The sequence below is a fragment of the Fukomys damarensis genome, unplaced genomic scaffold (genome assembly GCF_012274545.1).
Source record: "Fukomys damarensis isolate Sample0158 unplaced genomic scaffold, DMR_v1.0_HiC HiC_scaffold_10, whole genome shotgun sequence".
Classification (NCBI taxonomy): Eukaryota; Metazoa; Chordata; class Mammalia; order Rodentia; family Bathyergidae; genus Fukomys; species Fukomys damarensis.
This window is the reverse complement of record NW_022900922.1, coordinates 16,291,524-16,306,859: the sequence shown is the minus strand read 5'-3', so window position 1 is coordinate 16,306,859 and position 15,336 is coordinate 16,291,524. Positions and strand designations below refer to the sequence as shown.

The 15,336-nt window shown below is 45.0% G+C and overlaps 1 protein-coding gene and 1 pseudogene across 4 annotated transcripts in view; both read right to left on the bottom strand.

Annotated features, from left to right (window-relative positions):
* Window positions 1–1,518: 1,518 nt before the first annotated feature.
* On the bottom strand, window positions 1,519–1,852 carry LOC104860687 (annotated as a pseudogene).
* A 3,627-nt stretch (window positions 1,853–5,479) lies between these two features.
* The window catches only part of Taf5l (TATA-box binding protein associated factor 5 like), a 27,219-nt gene continuing 17,362 nt past the window's right edge, over window positions 5,480–15,336 (bottom strand). For all 4 annotated transcript variants that reach the window (XM_010621915.3, XM_010621918.1, XM_010621917.3 and 1 more), the window contains exons 4-5: window positions 12,791–13,515; window positions 5,480–7,208 (exon numbers count right to left, since the gene is read on the bottom strand). In XM_010621915.3, the coding sequence (XP_010620217.2) occupies window positions 6,411–7,208; window positions 12,791–13,515 (1,523 nt within the window). In that variant the 3' untranslated portion in view covers window positions 5,480–6,410. The remainder of the gene's footprint in view (window positions 7,209–12,790; window positions 13,516–15,336) is intronic.

Genomic DNA, 15,336 nt, shown 5'->3' with positions numbered 1-15,336 from the left:
AAGTGAATCCCCAGTGTGGGCCAGGCATATATGAACTGGACTGTGGAGATACCAAGGAGACACCAGCTCCACCTAAGGTATCACCGAGTCCCCGGCATCCACACTGTACCACACACAGTATGGGATCTATATGTGGCAGCATTCATTGTCCTCCACTTCCTTCCTGTATCTATTTGACCCTGAAAATGTCCCAGAGTCTGGGCCAGTTGCATTTCCCCCAGCTTTGTTTTGACTTGATTCCAACCTAAGCACCAGTCCTTGGCCAGCTACGGGACCCTGCAGAGTAAGGCACCTGGCAGGGGCTGGGGCTGCACTTTCCCCTCATCAAGGGCCTGCTTTCCCTATTTTACTGGCTTCATTCACGAGAAGGTAGAGGGATGAGGGAGAGTCAGCCTTTGAAAAGGAATGTTACCAGCCATGGGCTGTGAGAGCACGTGAGCAAGTGAGAAGACAGAGAGTAGCCTGGCACTTAATAGGGCAGGTGATTGGTGGGAGTCCTGTGTCCCCACAGCTCTGCTTGGACTGTGTGGGCACCACACAGGGGCAGCAACCCTGTCTCATCCCAGCTGCAGGCATCAGGCAGTTGTGTGCTTTAGCAGCCACAGTACCTCCCTCCATCCTCACATTCTCATGGGATGAAGCCAAGACACTGGCAGCCACACACCAGGGCTGGCCCAGCATCAGGTGCACGATCCACTCTCTATAGAGGCTCCAGCAGACAGAGCCATGACCAGGACTTGGGGATTCTTAGCACAGGGAGATGACAGGAAGCTCAAAATAGTTTAGGGGGTCGGGGACTTAGCTCAGTGGTTCTGCTGCCTGCCTTGCAAGTGCAAGGACCTTAGTTTGATTCCCAGTACCAAAAAAAAAAAAAAAAAAATTTAGAGACACTTGTAGGAAGTATAAATCTCATTTTAAAAATATCAAAATAAACTAGAGCCTTTCAGATACAAAATATAATGCACTGAGTTAGTAAGTTAGTATTTGGGATTAACCTCTAGTAAATTCAGCCTCAAAAGCCTTGCAATGGCTAAGCTGATGCCTCCTCTATGCCCAAAGGCACAGCACGTGCTCTGTCCTGTCCCGTGGGCAAGCAGCCACCAAGAGCACCATGCTCTGGCACTCAGCAAGCATTCATGTGCCCACTACAGGCTAGCCACTCCAACCGAGGCAGCATCTTCTCAATGTTTTTTGGTGACAGATTAAGATCTAATCCACATAACATACAATTCTCCGGGCTGTGGATTTAGTTCAGTGGTTCCACTATCCGCCTTACAAGCACAAGGACCCGAGTCCGATTCCTGGTACCAAAAAACAAAACAAAACATAGAATTCTCCATTTAAAGTCTAAAACTCAGTTTTTTCTTTTTCTTTTCTTTTTTTTTTTTTTTGGTACTGGGGATCGACCTTGAGCCCTTGTGCTTGCAAGGCAGGCGCAGTGCCACTGAGCTACATCCCCGGCCCTATTATTATATTTTTTAAAGATACATAAAATGGCTTTATTTGCAGAGGGGAAATTTAATCAAACAGGCCATATCCCATGTCATGATCAGACTCCTCAGGCTTCTCCTGTTTTTCTTTTTTCTCCTCTACAGCAGGGGCAGAACCAGCAGCAAGGGGCAGCAGAGATGGCCACAGACCCACCAGCTGGCACACTGGCAAGCCTGCCAGTCCACTGGGTGTAACATCTTCAATGTTTTTTCCATTCAGCTCACTGATGTAGGGTTAAGGTTAGGGTATTAATCTGGTCATTGTCTGCCTCAAAGCCCACGCTGTCCAGGATCTCCTTAATGTCTTTGGTGCTGGGGAGGGGTTGCCTACTGGCCAGCAAGTAGGAGGCGACATAGAGCATGTTGGTGGTGTTGGCAGACAGGCCTCACGCATGCGACCTTGGCGGTGTTGGGAAGCGAAAGGGTGCTTTATTATTTTTGAAGTAATTTTTTATTGTAAAATATAAGTAACATAAAACTGGTGATGGCAACCACTTTTCCTTTAAAATGTTACTTTGTTTCATTTTTGCACAGATATCTCAAGATGCCCCCTTCCCACCCCCAAGGTCAATTCTGGGCACATATCTCTCAGCAGAGAACAGGGAAGGAGACCGCAGCCTGCAGTCTGGGCCAGCAGGGGCAGGGTCTGCTTTCGTTCACTGAGCCCCTTTGTATCCATGCTGCCAATGCACATCAAATTACAGAGTTCTGGAACTAGGCAAACATACAAGTGGAGGCTTCAGCTAGGCTCAAATGGAAAATGGAGTCAGGAAGGACATCGGAGTCCCCAGGAGGGCAGTTGGAGCCACAGGCTGCCTCTCTCCCAGCAGGTCTATGCATCTCTAGCTGCAACTTGAAAAGTTACCCCAGACGACTACATGGGAAAACTCGAACACTAGGATCCACTGTGGGCACCTTACATTCTTTATGCCACCTAATATGGCCAAGAGACCAGCAGACAGACATATATGCATACTCATGGAGGCAACAGATTCAAGAGGCCAAGGGACTTACCCTAGGTCAGCTCACCTGCGGCTGGAGTTCAAGTGCACATGTCCTCAGGCTTTGGCTCTACTTTCTGCAAATAAAGGCTGGCCACCCATGTGAGCCAACTAAAATAACCTTCCCTAACCAGCCCAGGTACTTAAGAAAATTCCAATCACTGGAAAGCAACTAGGTTGTCTTCTAGCAAGTCACATAAGGGACATGTGCATTCCTTAAATTTCCTGAGGTTGTTTCTCACAAGCTGTTTTGAAGTCACTGTGGAGGACTTGGACATCAGAAGGTGGGAGCTTGGTGTGGCCTGGGCACAGAAGATGAGAACCTCTCTAATGAAGGTCAAGCTGTGGGCTACTGTAAGTCAGAAGTCTGCACCACCAGACTATCTTATGTAGCTAGGACATTTGATCAGGATGTCATCAGATGCTGGGTCCTGAACACAAGAGACCTTGAGTTGTCCCTTATTTCACCTCTATTCACTGGCCTCTTAATTTTCTCTTCCTTTTGGCCAGTCTTTTGCTAAATGACAATTACATTTATCTGGGCTTTTACATACATTGCAGAGATGTGTCATATTCTCTTTGGAGGTTTTGTTTTGCTTTGGGACAGGGTCTCACTATGCAGTTCAGGCTAGCTCTGAACTATGTAGCCCAGGCTGGCTTAAAACTCACAACACTCCTCCTGCCTCAGCCTCCTGAATACTGGGATTACAGTCTACTACACCTGGCTTTGGAGGGTTTTTTGGTTTTTAGTTTTTGTTTTTTTTTTGGTCTTCAGGGCTGTGCTCATTTGAATTGGGCTACACAACCCACAGAACCCATCCAGGACACGTGGATCCTCACTGGGTGCAGATGGTAATGTGCTTTTCTGGGCTTCAGATATCTGGTCTATCTGGTGGTGCTGTCTCGAGTCTGGTGGGGCGGGGGGGCTTTGAGTGGGAGAGGGTTGTGCAGGGCAGATCTCAAGGAGACACACAGGCACTCACCACCTTTTAATACTTTTAAGAGTTTTGGGAAACTATAATAAAGTCAAACTATCCTGCACTAAAACTAGTTCACAAAATAAATAAACAAGGCAAACCCTACAGGAACTGAACTGAAATCACAAAATATAAACATGGCTGGTAAAGACTGAGCAGCCCCGTGTGCCTGTTTCACCAAGGCGCTTCTGCATCAACGAACACACAAAACCTTTCTGGGTCATCCTCTGCATGACACTTTGGCTTCTCAGAATGGCAGGCCGTCCTGATATTCTGTCACAGTGTGACCTAAGGGTTCTCCTCACAGTAAACACTGCACTAGACTCCAGCGTTCCTCTACAGAGCACACAGTAATACTGTCAGGCAAGCTGCAATGGAGCCTTCTTATACAGTGCCTCAAATACATGGATTTTCTTTGCTTCTGAGACAGGGTCTTACTATATAACCCAGGCTGACCTTGAACTTGCCACCCTCCTGCCTTAGCCTCGTGAATGCTGTGACTACAGGCATGTGTTACAGTCACATATTTGGCTCAAATATGTGAATTTATCAATTAAGTAACATTTCTGAATTAGCAATGTAGGTTCAACTAAAATTGGTGTAACATTTTACAGTCTTTCCACTTAATTTACTGACAATCTCTGGTGTCTTTGTAACAGAATTACAGATCAAAGCATACAATATGTATGTATGTATATATGTATAAATATATGTTTTGTTTTGTTTTGTACTGGGGATGGAACTCAGGACCTTGTGCCTGAGAGGTAGGCAGTGCCACTAAGGTAAATCTCTGGCCCTGCATATTTTATATTTTTAAAAACTGAGGGCCAGGGATTTAGCTCAGTGGTTCTGGAACCTGCCTCACAAGCTCAAGGACCCGAGTTTGATCCCCGGTACTGAAAAACAACAACAAAAAAACATGAAAGTAAAATCTGCTGGATGTGTAATGCACTCCTGTATTCCCAGTGAGGCAGGACTGCAGTTCAACCCTACATTGGACAATTTAATGAGACCCTGTCTCTAAATAAATTTTTCAAAAGGGCTGGGAAAGACAAAAGGGCTGGGGATATAGCTTAGTGTGAGGTTCCTGGGTTCAATCCTCAGTACAGAAAACAAAAGACCCTAAATTTTTGGTGTTACTGTGCTGTTTTCTAACTGCATTTGAGGATTTCAAATAGAGAAATCCTATCTCATGGCATGAAGAACTCTCATTATTTCTTGAGACTCCTAATTTAAAAGGTACATTGACTTTTTTTTTGTTTTCTGAGACAGGATCTATGTAGCCCAGACTGATCTTGGACTATGTAGTCCAGGCTGGCCTCAAATTTGAGGTGATCCTTCTGCCTCAGCCTCCCAGGATTACAGGCATGCTCTACCATGTCTGGCGAATTAAACAACCCAGTTCTTATGACCCTTATTGATTTTTCAATGGGATCTTTCAAAGAAGCTGGAAATCAGGATTCCCAGTAATTCTAGTTGGTACAATGTTTGTCTCCAGTTGGCTCTCTTGTGACATGTTAAATGCCATCAATAATTCAAGCAATGCCAAGAGGAATCAGGACTCAGTGAACCAGATGAGCACAAGAGTAGATGAAAGTGTGTCTTCCTTGGGCCAATGTAGTCAGGCTGGCCACTGTCTGTGAGAGAAGCCAGAGCCCCTCCAGGACAGACCATATTTGTCTCAGGAATGTAAATGAGATGCTGACACTTGTTCTTTTTTTTTTTTTTTTTTGAAACTAAATACATTTTAATAGAAAACAAAATACAAAATAACTTTTCGGAAAACAGAAATATTTAATCCTTTCCCATACATAAGAACTTGCTTTATCCTCAGGGCACAGTTTGACATGTGCACGCGCACTCAGGATTCACCTCACGATGCGCTCACCACAGGAGAGACAGCAGAAATGCTAACCTCTGGCTAACGGTCACTCCGAAATCTGACATTAGTTCTATCTCTCATGACTTACTCCAAATTCTTCTTCTTTTTCTTTCTTTTTTTTTTTTTTTTTTTTTTTTTTTTTTTTTTTTTGTACTGGGAATCGAACTCAGAGACTTGCATTTGCCAGGCAGATGCTATGTCATTGAGCTAATTCCCAGCCCTCCAAATTATTCTTTACCATTATCTTTTTTTGCAGGGGGTGGTACTGGGGACTGAACCAGGGCCTCCCACAGGCTAGGCAAATGCACTACCACTAAGCTGCACCCCCTCCTATCATAATCTTTCTTTTCAGGGGAGAGAATTACTGATAGAAGTGCAGCCAAGAAAGAAAGTTTCCCACCATAACTGCAAGGGCCCAGTGTTCTCAGTGTTCTCATCCACCGACTTCCAAAACATGCTGTTTGGTGTGCTCAAGATTTCCCTTTCTCCTGATACACTGTGCCACCAAAATCTCTGAATTCCCTGAAGCTCAAAATTCCAAGTATTACAGCCAGTGCCAGGAGTCAAACCTGAAGATAAAAGCAGAGATGTTCCCCTCTGCCAGTGCTAGGTTTCCTCTTTGCAAGAACAGTAATCATAACAATAATAAAAAATCCTGGTTCTACCATTCAGGAAAAGGATCACCCTCCCTTTCCCAGTTCTGTCCCCACTTCCCTCCTCAAGGGTGACCTACTGAGGGTGTCTAGGGGTGCTGTGGAGGGCACTTGGCAACTGCCCTCAGTAAGCACACTGGGAGGACAAGATGCAAATGGGAAGGTGCTTGCACACAGGGTCCCAAAGGTCCTCTGGGAACGTGCCGCTGACCGCAGAACATCCTGGTGCTCATCTCGAGTCCAGGCAGCACTGAGCCATGGCCCAGCCCTGACTGAGTCCCATGACAATGAGGCTGCATTAGGGTAGGGCTCTTGCACAGTCTGTCAGGAATTTGCTCACCGTGTCCATATCTGTGCTGCGGCCAGATGCCTCTCACCACAGCCGCCTATTCCAGCCAAGGTAAGAATCAGTGTTCCTGACTCTCCTGTGTGATCCCAGTCACAAGCAGCAGGTTGCAGGCCATGAATTGCACACTCAGGACACTGCTCATCTGCCCTGTGTAGACACCCACGAGCTCACTGGAGGAGCCATCTGCGGGAGCGCTACAGCATGTGTTCCGGAGGTCCCAGACACGCACTGAGTTGTCCATGGAGGCAGAGGCCACTAGGCCACTGTCAGGGCTGAAGGCGAGGCTGGTGATGCTGTCTGTGTGGCCTCTCAGCTCTTTAAAAAGGGTCCCAGAGGCCAGGTCCCACAGTTTTAACCGCTGGTCCTCACCAGCAGATGCCAAGTACTTCCCATTGGGAGAGAAAGCCAGAGAGAGCACAGGGCCACGGTGGCCCGTGAAGAGCCTCACTGAGTTCCCCTGCTGGGCACTCCATAGCCGGACAGTCTTGTCGGTCGAGCCTGTGGCTAAGTAGTTAGAGTTAGGGTGGAATCTGACACAGTCCACATCTGCCAGGTGTCCTGCATATATCCTCAGTGGGTACGTCCGATCGAAGGACCACAGCCTGGCAGTGCGGTCGTGAGACCCACTGGCAAAGTACAGGCTGTATGGGCTGATGTCCAGGTCCCACACGGGGTAGGCATGTCCTTGGTACAGCACAGTGTTGGTGAAACTCCCCAGATCCCAGTACCGGATGGACATGTCTTCAGAACAAGAGAGCAACCCTGAGCTGTCCGCGAGGAAACGTGTACTGTACACTGGTCCACAGTGTCCCCGCAGGATCTTCATCTCTGTGCCTGTGCTGTCCTCCTCATCCTCCTGGGACATTGGGGTGGGATGAGAAAGAAACACAAAAGAAGAAAATGTTTACTGGGCTCACAGAAGGACAGGTCCAGGAGAAAGGTCAACCTGCTCAAGAAACAGCACCTTGCCGGGTATGGTGGCATATGCCTGTAATCCCAGCACTAGGGATGCTGAGGCAGGAGGATTGCTGTGAATTAGAGACCAGCCTGGGCTACATAGTGAGCTCCAGATCAATCTCAACTACATAGAGACCCTGTCTCAAAAAAAAAAAAAAAAAAAAAAAAAAAAAAAAAAAAAAATAGCACCTGTTCCAATAGTGGTCCTGCACCATACAGTCACACCTGGGAAGCAACTCTCAACTGAACTGCATCACTGGGTAGTCACAACCTGCCAAATGCTTACCTTAAATCCACACTGGACCTAAGACCACAGTGGATCATACACAGAGAAACAAGGCTATTATCACAGCATCCTGACTCTACTCTATTAATTCTGATGTATGTAACTTGAAAAGATTTGCTTTTGAGTTTAAGTTCTTAGATTCTTCTCCTTTATGGCACTGTCTTCTCCTGTCAGTTCTAGCTGTGTCATAGCCATGTGGCTCCCTGCTTCTGTCCATTTAAAAATATCTGCACAGGTTCATTACACCTGTAATGGGGGAAATGATGAAGGCAGCCACATATGCACACAGGCAAGGTCTCATTTCATGAGTAATGCAGAACTATGAGTATGGTTGAAATAAAACTTAGACGTGTAAGAAGAGCAAGGCAGAAAGGGTGGTTACCAGCATGTCATGCCCTCCTCCATCACCTGAGCTTCCCTCTATAGCTAGTATCTTAAAAAGAAATAAGACCTGGGGCGTAGCTCAGTGGTAGTGCCTGGCTAGTAGGCTTGAGGATCTAAGTTCAACTCCCAAGTACTGATAAAAAAAGAAGTTAAAACACTGTCTTTTTGGAGGGCCACCGACATTTCTCCCAAACTAACAAGACAAGGCATAGATCCAGAACAGCTTAAAAAAGCCAAGTGACTCCTGTGGCTCCCAGAGATAATTTCCTATACATGGGGATGGGAGACGGCCAGTAACAGTACCTGGGAAAAAGTCTGCTCCTATAGCCTTCCCCACAGTGAGATCAGCTGCTTTCAAATCTATTCCCTTTAATCTCTCACAAACTCCTTAAACTACACCTGTGTCTATCCTGGGATTTATGACTGCAGTGCACTTCACTAAACACTGAAAGAAGCAAATGGATACTCCTCAATCCCTCAGCTTTGCTGGTTCTTGCAGAGAAAAGGAGTACCATTTTTGCAGGATATCCTTCTTTCTAGTTGAAAACAAAGTCAAAATAGCCGTCTGTGGTGGTGCACACCTGTAATCCCAGCACTCAGGAGGCTGAGGCAGGAGGATCACTGTGAGTTTGAGACCACCCTGGGCTACATAATGAGTTCCAGGTCAGTCTCAACTACATAGTGACACCCTGTCTCAAAAAATCAAAAAAAAGAAAAAGAGAGAGAGAACAAAGTCAAAATAAAATGGACATCTCCAATATGCACATATTTGACAAGTAAAGAGACAATAAATACTTGTGTTTCAAAATACCCAAAATGGCAATTTCAGACATTTTATATTAAAAGTATACAAGTATTTGGGAGCTCAGGGTTCTACCGAGTGCTACCAAGAATGTTAGCAGCTTTCCTCTTCAAAGAGCAACACTTTGCCAGGTGTGGTAGCACACACCTGTGATTCCAGCACTCAGGAGGCTGAACAAGGAGGATTGCTGTGTACACAGTAGCACACAGAAACACTAGGAGGAGGAGACAGCTGCTGGACCCACCTCAGAGGTGACCTGGAGCATCTTAATTGGGATAACAGAAGCTACAGGACAGTGCTGCATATCCAGCTTCATTTAGCATAACAGAGAAAATTTTAGGCTTGCCTAGCAACTTTCACTTATTTTTTTTGTTTGTTTGTTTATTATTATTTTGCTTTTTGCAGTGCTGGGGGTCAATCAAACCCAGGGCCTTGCACATGCTAGGCAAGTGCTGTACCACTGAGCCACTCACTTAACCCTATTGTTTTTTTAAAACTGAGAAATGATTCACATGCTGTACCATAATTTTAAAGTGTATAATTCAATTTCAGTAAACAGTTGGGCAATCAGCAGCACTTTTTTTTTGGAGACAAGTCTTGCTATGTGGTTCAGGCTGGCCTCAAAGTTGCAGTAATCCTCCTCCTTCAGCCTTCTGGGATGACAAGTGTGTACCACCATGCCCCCCAGCAGCAATGTTTGACAAAACATTTTTACCACTTCACAAAGAAAGTCTACACCTGTCAGTAGTGTCATTCTCCTGCTCGGCCCCTGGCAGACTCTCATCTACTTTAAAAAAAAAACTTTTTTTTTTTTGGTACTGGGATCAAACTTGGGACCTTGTGCTTGTGAAACAGGCAGCAGCACCACTGAGCTAAATCCCTGGCCCCTCTCATCTACTTTTTTCCCCCCTGTTAAGTTTATTGGTACATTGGGCCAGGGATTTAGCTCAGTGGTTCTGCTGCCTTCTTAAAAAACGCAAGGTCCCGAGTTCGATCCCTGGTACCACGGGGGGAAAAAAAAAGTTTACTGGTACATACAAAGCAAACATATGGTTACATTTATCATCAGGATCTTGTACCTTTATATTGTAAGTCTTGGTTCTTATTTTTTCCCCATACCCCTGCCCTCCCTTCACCCTTCCCTAGTTACAAAGACTTTGTTTACATTTTTTCCTTTTCACATTTCTTTTCCCTTATTTCCTTTCCCCTCCCCTTTCCACTTTCCCTTTAGCAATTTTCTTCCTATTTCACACTATCATTTATACCATTTGAACCTTATTTACACTTTTAGTTTTTTACACCAGAGAAACTATTCGATATTTATACACATAGATCCTATTTATTTCACTTAGAGTATAGCCTCAATGTGTATCCATTTGGCTATAAATGTCTCTAGTTTTTCATTCTTTATGGCTGAGTATTCTCATCTACTTTTATTTCTGTGGATGTACCTGCCCTAGACAGTCCCTGTACACGGAATCAAACAGCATGTCACCTTTTGAGACTGGCTTCTTTTATGGAGCATAACATTTTCGAGGTTCATCCATGGTACAGCAATGTTAGTATTCCATTCCTTAAGAGCTTGTTTGGATGTATTAGCAGGGGAATGAAACACTTCATACACCTTTGACCAAGGAAATAGTCCTCCTCTACTGGGGATGGTCTTCTTCCACCGAATGTGCAGCTTTGGGAGGGACACGCAAGGGAGGAAGGGCACACCCACCTAGCCAGCCAGATCAGGCAAATCAACCTTGGTGATCAATCAGGTTACATGTTGCAACCAGATCACCCTCACATCCATTGCTTCATTTGTTTTCATGGATGAATAATATTCCATTACATGGACAAACCACAATTATTCATTCATCTACTGATAGACATTTAGGCTATTTCTACTTCTTGTCTGCTGAAAGTAATGCTGCTGTGAACTCTTATGTGCCACTCCTGTGTGGACTTTTATGTTTTCAACTCTCTTGGGTATATACAGTATACAGAAATAGAACTGCTTGATCTGAATGCTGATTTAAATACCCATTTGGTTAAAATTCTGCAATAATTACCGCTTCAAAAGATTAAAGCAGAGTGCAAATCAGGCTTTTAAATTTGGTTAACAAGGTTCATTCTTGTTTCATCTTGGTAAACTCATTGGCTGTACTTTTTACTATCCCCCCCCTTTTTTTTTTTGGTCCTGGGATTGAACTCAGGTCCTTGCGCTTGCAAGGCAGGAGGTAGGAACCACTGAGCTAAATCCCTGGCCCTACTTTCCCCTGTTTAACTACTATCAGCGTATGAGTTTGTGACTTTTGTGTTAAAAGTCTCAATTTTTACTATATATTATAGATGGAAAAAAGAAAGTCTAAATTCACACCAGAGAAACACTAAAAATCAATTACCTGGTTTAAATTACACCTCACTCCTCCCTAAAATGTTCGTTGTCAGAAGTCAAAGAGAAACCTTCCCCAAATGTGGTTATAAAATGGGTGAGTTGCAGAAACCCCTCAGGTAGTCCCTCGGTAAAAGGAGGCCTCAACTTCAGTTCCAAAGTTCCCCACCCAGCTGCTTGGGCTGGGATGTGGCATCCCTGCTTCCTCTTCCGCACCTCTGTATCACCCAGGAACTGGGCTCCACTTCCTTTTCCACAGCCACTCCCCCAGCTCAAGCCACCATGGCCTGTCACTTTCTGCCCTGCTCCAGCCATATTTAATCCTCTCTCTCTTCCCCAGTACTGGAGATTGAATGTAGGGCCCCTCATACATTCTAGGTAAGTGCTCTTGCCCTGAGATACAACACCAGCTGTTTTTATTCAGATTATTTTCTTTCTTTTTTTTGAGACAGGGTCTCACTATGTAGTTGAGACTGACCTGGAACGCACTATGCAGCCCAGGTTGGTCTCGAACTCACAGCGATCCTCCTGCCCCAGCCTCCTAAGTGTTGGGATTACAGGTGTGTGCCACCACACCTGGCTCAGACAGGTTCTTTTTATTTATTTATTTTTGGAGGCAAGGTCTTGCTATGTAGTTCTATGTAACCTAGGCTGCCCTCGAACTTAAGGTGATCCTCCTGCCTCAGCCTCTCCAGTGGTTGGATTACAAGCATGTACCACCATGCCTGGCGATTTAGAGATTAGGTCTTGCTAAGCTGCCAACTTTGTTTTTTTGACTTTTTTGAGACACGTGGGCATAAGGAGCCAGAGGATGGGCACTGGCCTGGAAGTCTGGTCCCACCCAGTGCAGCGATGCCAGTGTGTTGAGGTGTGAAACAGCACTGGTTTCTGTGAGGGACACAATGTAAACGCAGACCTTTGACTCAGTAAGCAGAAAAAACAATTTTTGTTTTCTCAGCATGAGGGATTGAACCCAGGGCCTTTGTATTGAGTTACATTGCTACATTCCATCTTTTTTATTTTTTAATTTAAAAAAATTTAAAAAGACAAAATCTCACTAAGTCACTAAGTTGCCCAAGTGGGGCTCGGACTTGCAACCCACCTGTCTCAGCCTCCTGGAGTGCTGGGATCCAGGCATGTGCTACCACATCTGGGTTAGATGGATTTCTAATGTCTATAGTTGTGCATTGTGCACACTTGCAAATGGACACCAAGTCTAATGTCAACTAAAGTCAATAGCAGATAAATGTTAATTAGGCCTACAAAATAATTTCTAAGTGTCTTTAAGGGTACAAGATTCCAGTGATAAATGTAACTGTATTGTTTGTTTTAAATGTACTTCAATAAACTTAACGGGAAGAAAAATGTTAGTTAGGCTTGGTAATAAATTCCAGTTTTCAGATAGTGATAAAATACTGGTCATTCATTCATGAAGCTAAGCTGTGAGAAAGATTTTGCCACTTAGGTGAGGGATGAGGAGGGTTCAACAACTAGTTAAATGGCATTAATTTGTCTGTGGCTGCAGGATTAGAACATAAGGGTATGTGGTCTCCCTAAGAACTGTCAGGTTTGGGAAGCTATTCTAACAGGAAGGAGGAGCAGGGAAGAAAAAGTTGACACCCTTACCTCTTCCTCCAGAGTATCACAAGCCAAGTGGATGTGTGACGTGTCTACAAGGTGAGGCTCTGATTTCAATTTCTTGGATCGCAGACTCCAGAGTTTTATGCAGGAGTTGTCAAACCCAGCAGCAAGCAACTTGCTATCAGGGGCAATTTCTGCAGTGTTTAGCAGCTGCTCCGTGTTGTAGAAGGCGTAGAAGCAGATGGTGGTGAGGGAGGGGGGGCCATCCTTGACACGTTTGATGCTCTCTTGCAAGACCTCCAGTGCAGCCTCATTCTGCAGAATGGGGCTGGGCACATCCGGGGGCTCCAGGCCGCTGCTCTCACCGCGGGAGGAGCCACCACTGGCATAGAGCTGGTAGTCTGTTCTCTTGGCAGGCTGCACATCCAGGTGGATATGTAAGGTGAGGACCTTGCACAGGGCAGTGTTGTTGTCACTTTGGAGGTAGCGGATCAGGTAGTTGTAGCTGTCTTCCTGGAGACGGACCACATACTTGTTATCTAGGAATGCACGAAGCTTGAAATTGGACAGGATGTCCTGGATGGTCTGAGTGGTCTGCAGCTGCTCAATAACATCCTTCTGGCTTGCGTTCTGCAGGAACATTCCATGGAAGCGGCTATAGAAACTTTCCACTGTGCTCTTCGGGCTGCTCTGGACTAGGCTGAGATGGAGGTAGACAAACAGTGGGTAGAGAAGAGGCATAACTTCATGGCTGTACTGGGAATCAGAATCTGCAACGACAAGAAGAGGGAGCAAGAAGCAAGGGAACCCTCCTGGAGAACCCCCACTACATGATATTTTTGGGCCAGGACTTCGTCTTTCCATACTACTAATTGAAATATCAGTCCCCACAGAAACATGGAATTTCAGTCCTTCTGATGGGAGAGGAAAAGTATGGACTCTGAACCAGCCTCGGGGCTGAAGAGCTTGCCCACACCCTCCCAGCAGCTCAGTCACTTGTGCTTGGCCGTCAGGGCACAGCATTTCCTCAGAAACCCAGAGCTCTGAGGGTCCTCACATATGTTCTTGGGAGACTGGGAGTTCTTCGCAAATTCTCTTTTTTTTGGGTACCAGGGATCGAACTTGGGACCTTGCCCTTGCAAGGCAGGTGGTGGTTCCACTGGCCCTTCTTTTTTTTTTTTAATTTAGAAAAATTTATTTTTATAAAAATGTTTAGCTGAGTGTGGTGGTGCACGCCTGCAATCCCAGCACTTGGGAGGCTGAGGCAGCAGTGTTGGCCTGAATTTGAGGTCAGCCTGGGCTACACAGACCCTATCTCAAATTATTATTATTCTTTTTCTCTCAATGAGTTTATTGGTACATTTTATGTATAAAGTACAGTTACATTCATTATTGGGATCTTGTACCTTTACATGACAGGTCTTGGTTCTCATTTTTCCCCTTGTCCCTGTGTCAAATTATAAAAAAATTTAACAAAATTTAAAAATTTACATGTTTGTAGGACATAATGACTACATTCATTGTAGGATTCAAATACTTACTTAACAGAATGAGAACAAGTGTATTCAATACTATCTGGATGGGGCCAGGGATTTAGCTCAGTGGTGCTGCCACCTGCCTCGCAAGCGCAAGGTCCTGAGTTCAAATCCTGATACCAAAAAACAAAACTAACTGGATGGCCATTTAGCCGGGAAGTTCTGATAAGCGATATGCAAGCTCTAGACTATGTTTTGTGAGGACTGCTGGCACCTGTCACCTAAGCAAGACCCAAGCACTTGTTTTTTTTTTTTGGTACTGGGAATTGAACTCAGGACCTTGCACTTGTGAGGCAAGCATGGTGCTGCTGAGCTAAATCCCAGGCCCAAGACCCAAGTACTTATTTAGGTGAGGTCACCAATATGCCAGCTACCCAGGTTGGTATGTTATGGTGTTTTTTTTTTTCCTGGTGACAGGGTCTCTCTAGGTAGTTCAGACTTGTCTTGAACTCACTATACAGCCCAGACTGGCCTTGATATTGTTGGCAATCCTACTGCCTCAGCCTCCTGAATACTGGGATTACAAGCCTATGCCACCACACCTGACCAGTTAAGGTATTTTGTAGAAGAGATTAACATGTAAGTCAGTAGACTTACTGTAAAAAGGAAGTAGATGTAAAGCAATTGTCCTCCATATGTACAGTGGGCTCATCCAATCAGTAGAAGAGGCCTCAATAAAAAAATACTGAGGTACCCCAAGAAGCAAAGACTCTGCAGCAGACAGCCTTTGGTGCTCGACAGTAATGCCAACTCCTCTGTCCATCTTCAGCTTGCTGGCCTACCCTGCAGATTATGACTTCCACAATTCTCCTACATCCTATTGGTTCTATTTCTCTGGAGAATCCTAACTAATGTAGATTTTGACATTTGTTTAAACACTGTTCTTTGCTGAAAGACTTCTGGAAAATTTCTTTCCCAAAATACCAATGTACCACTCATTAAAAAAAAAAAGGCTCAGGGCCAGGGATTTAGCTCAGCAGTTCGGTGGCCTGCCTTGCAAGCGCAAGGACCCGAGTTCAATCCCCAGGTATCAAAAAAAAAAAAAAAAAAAAAAAA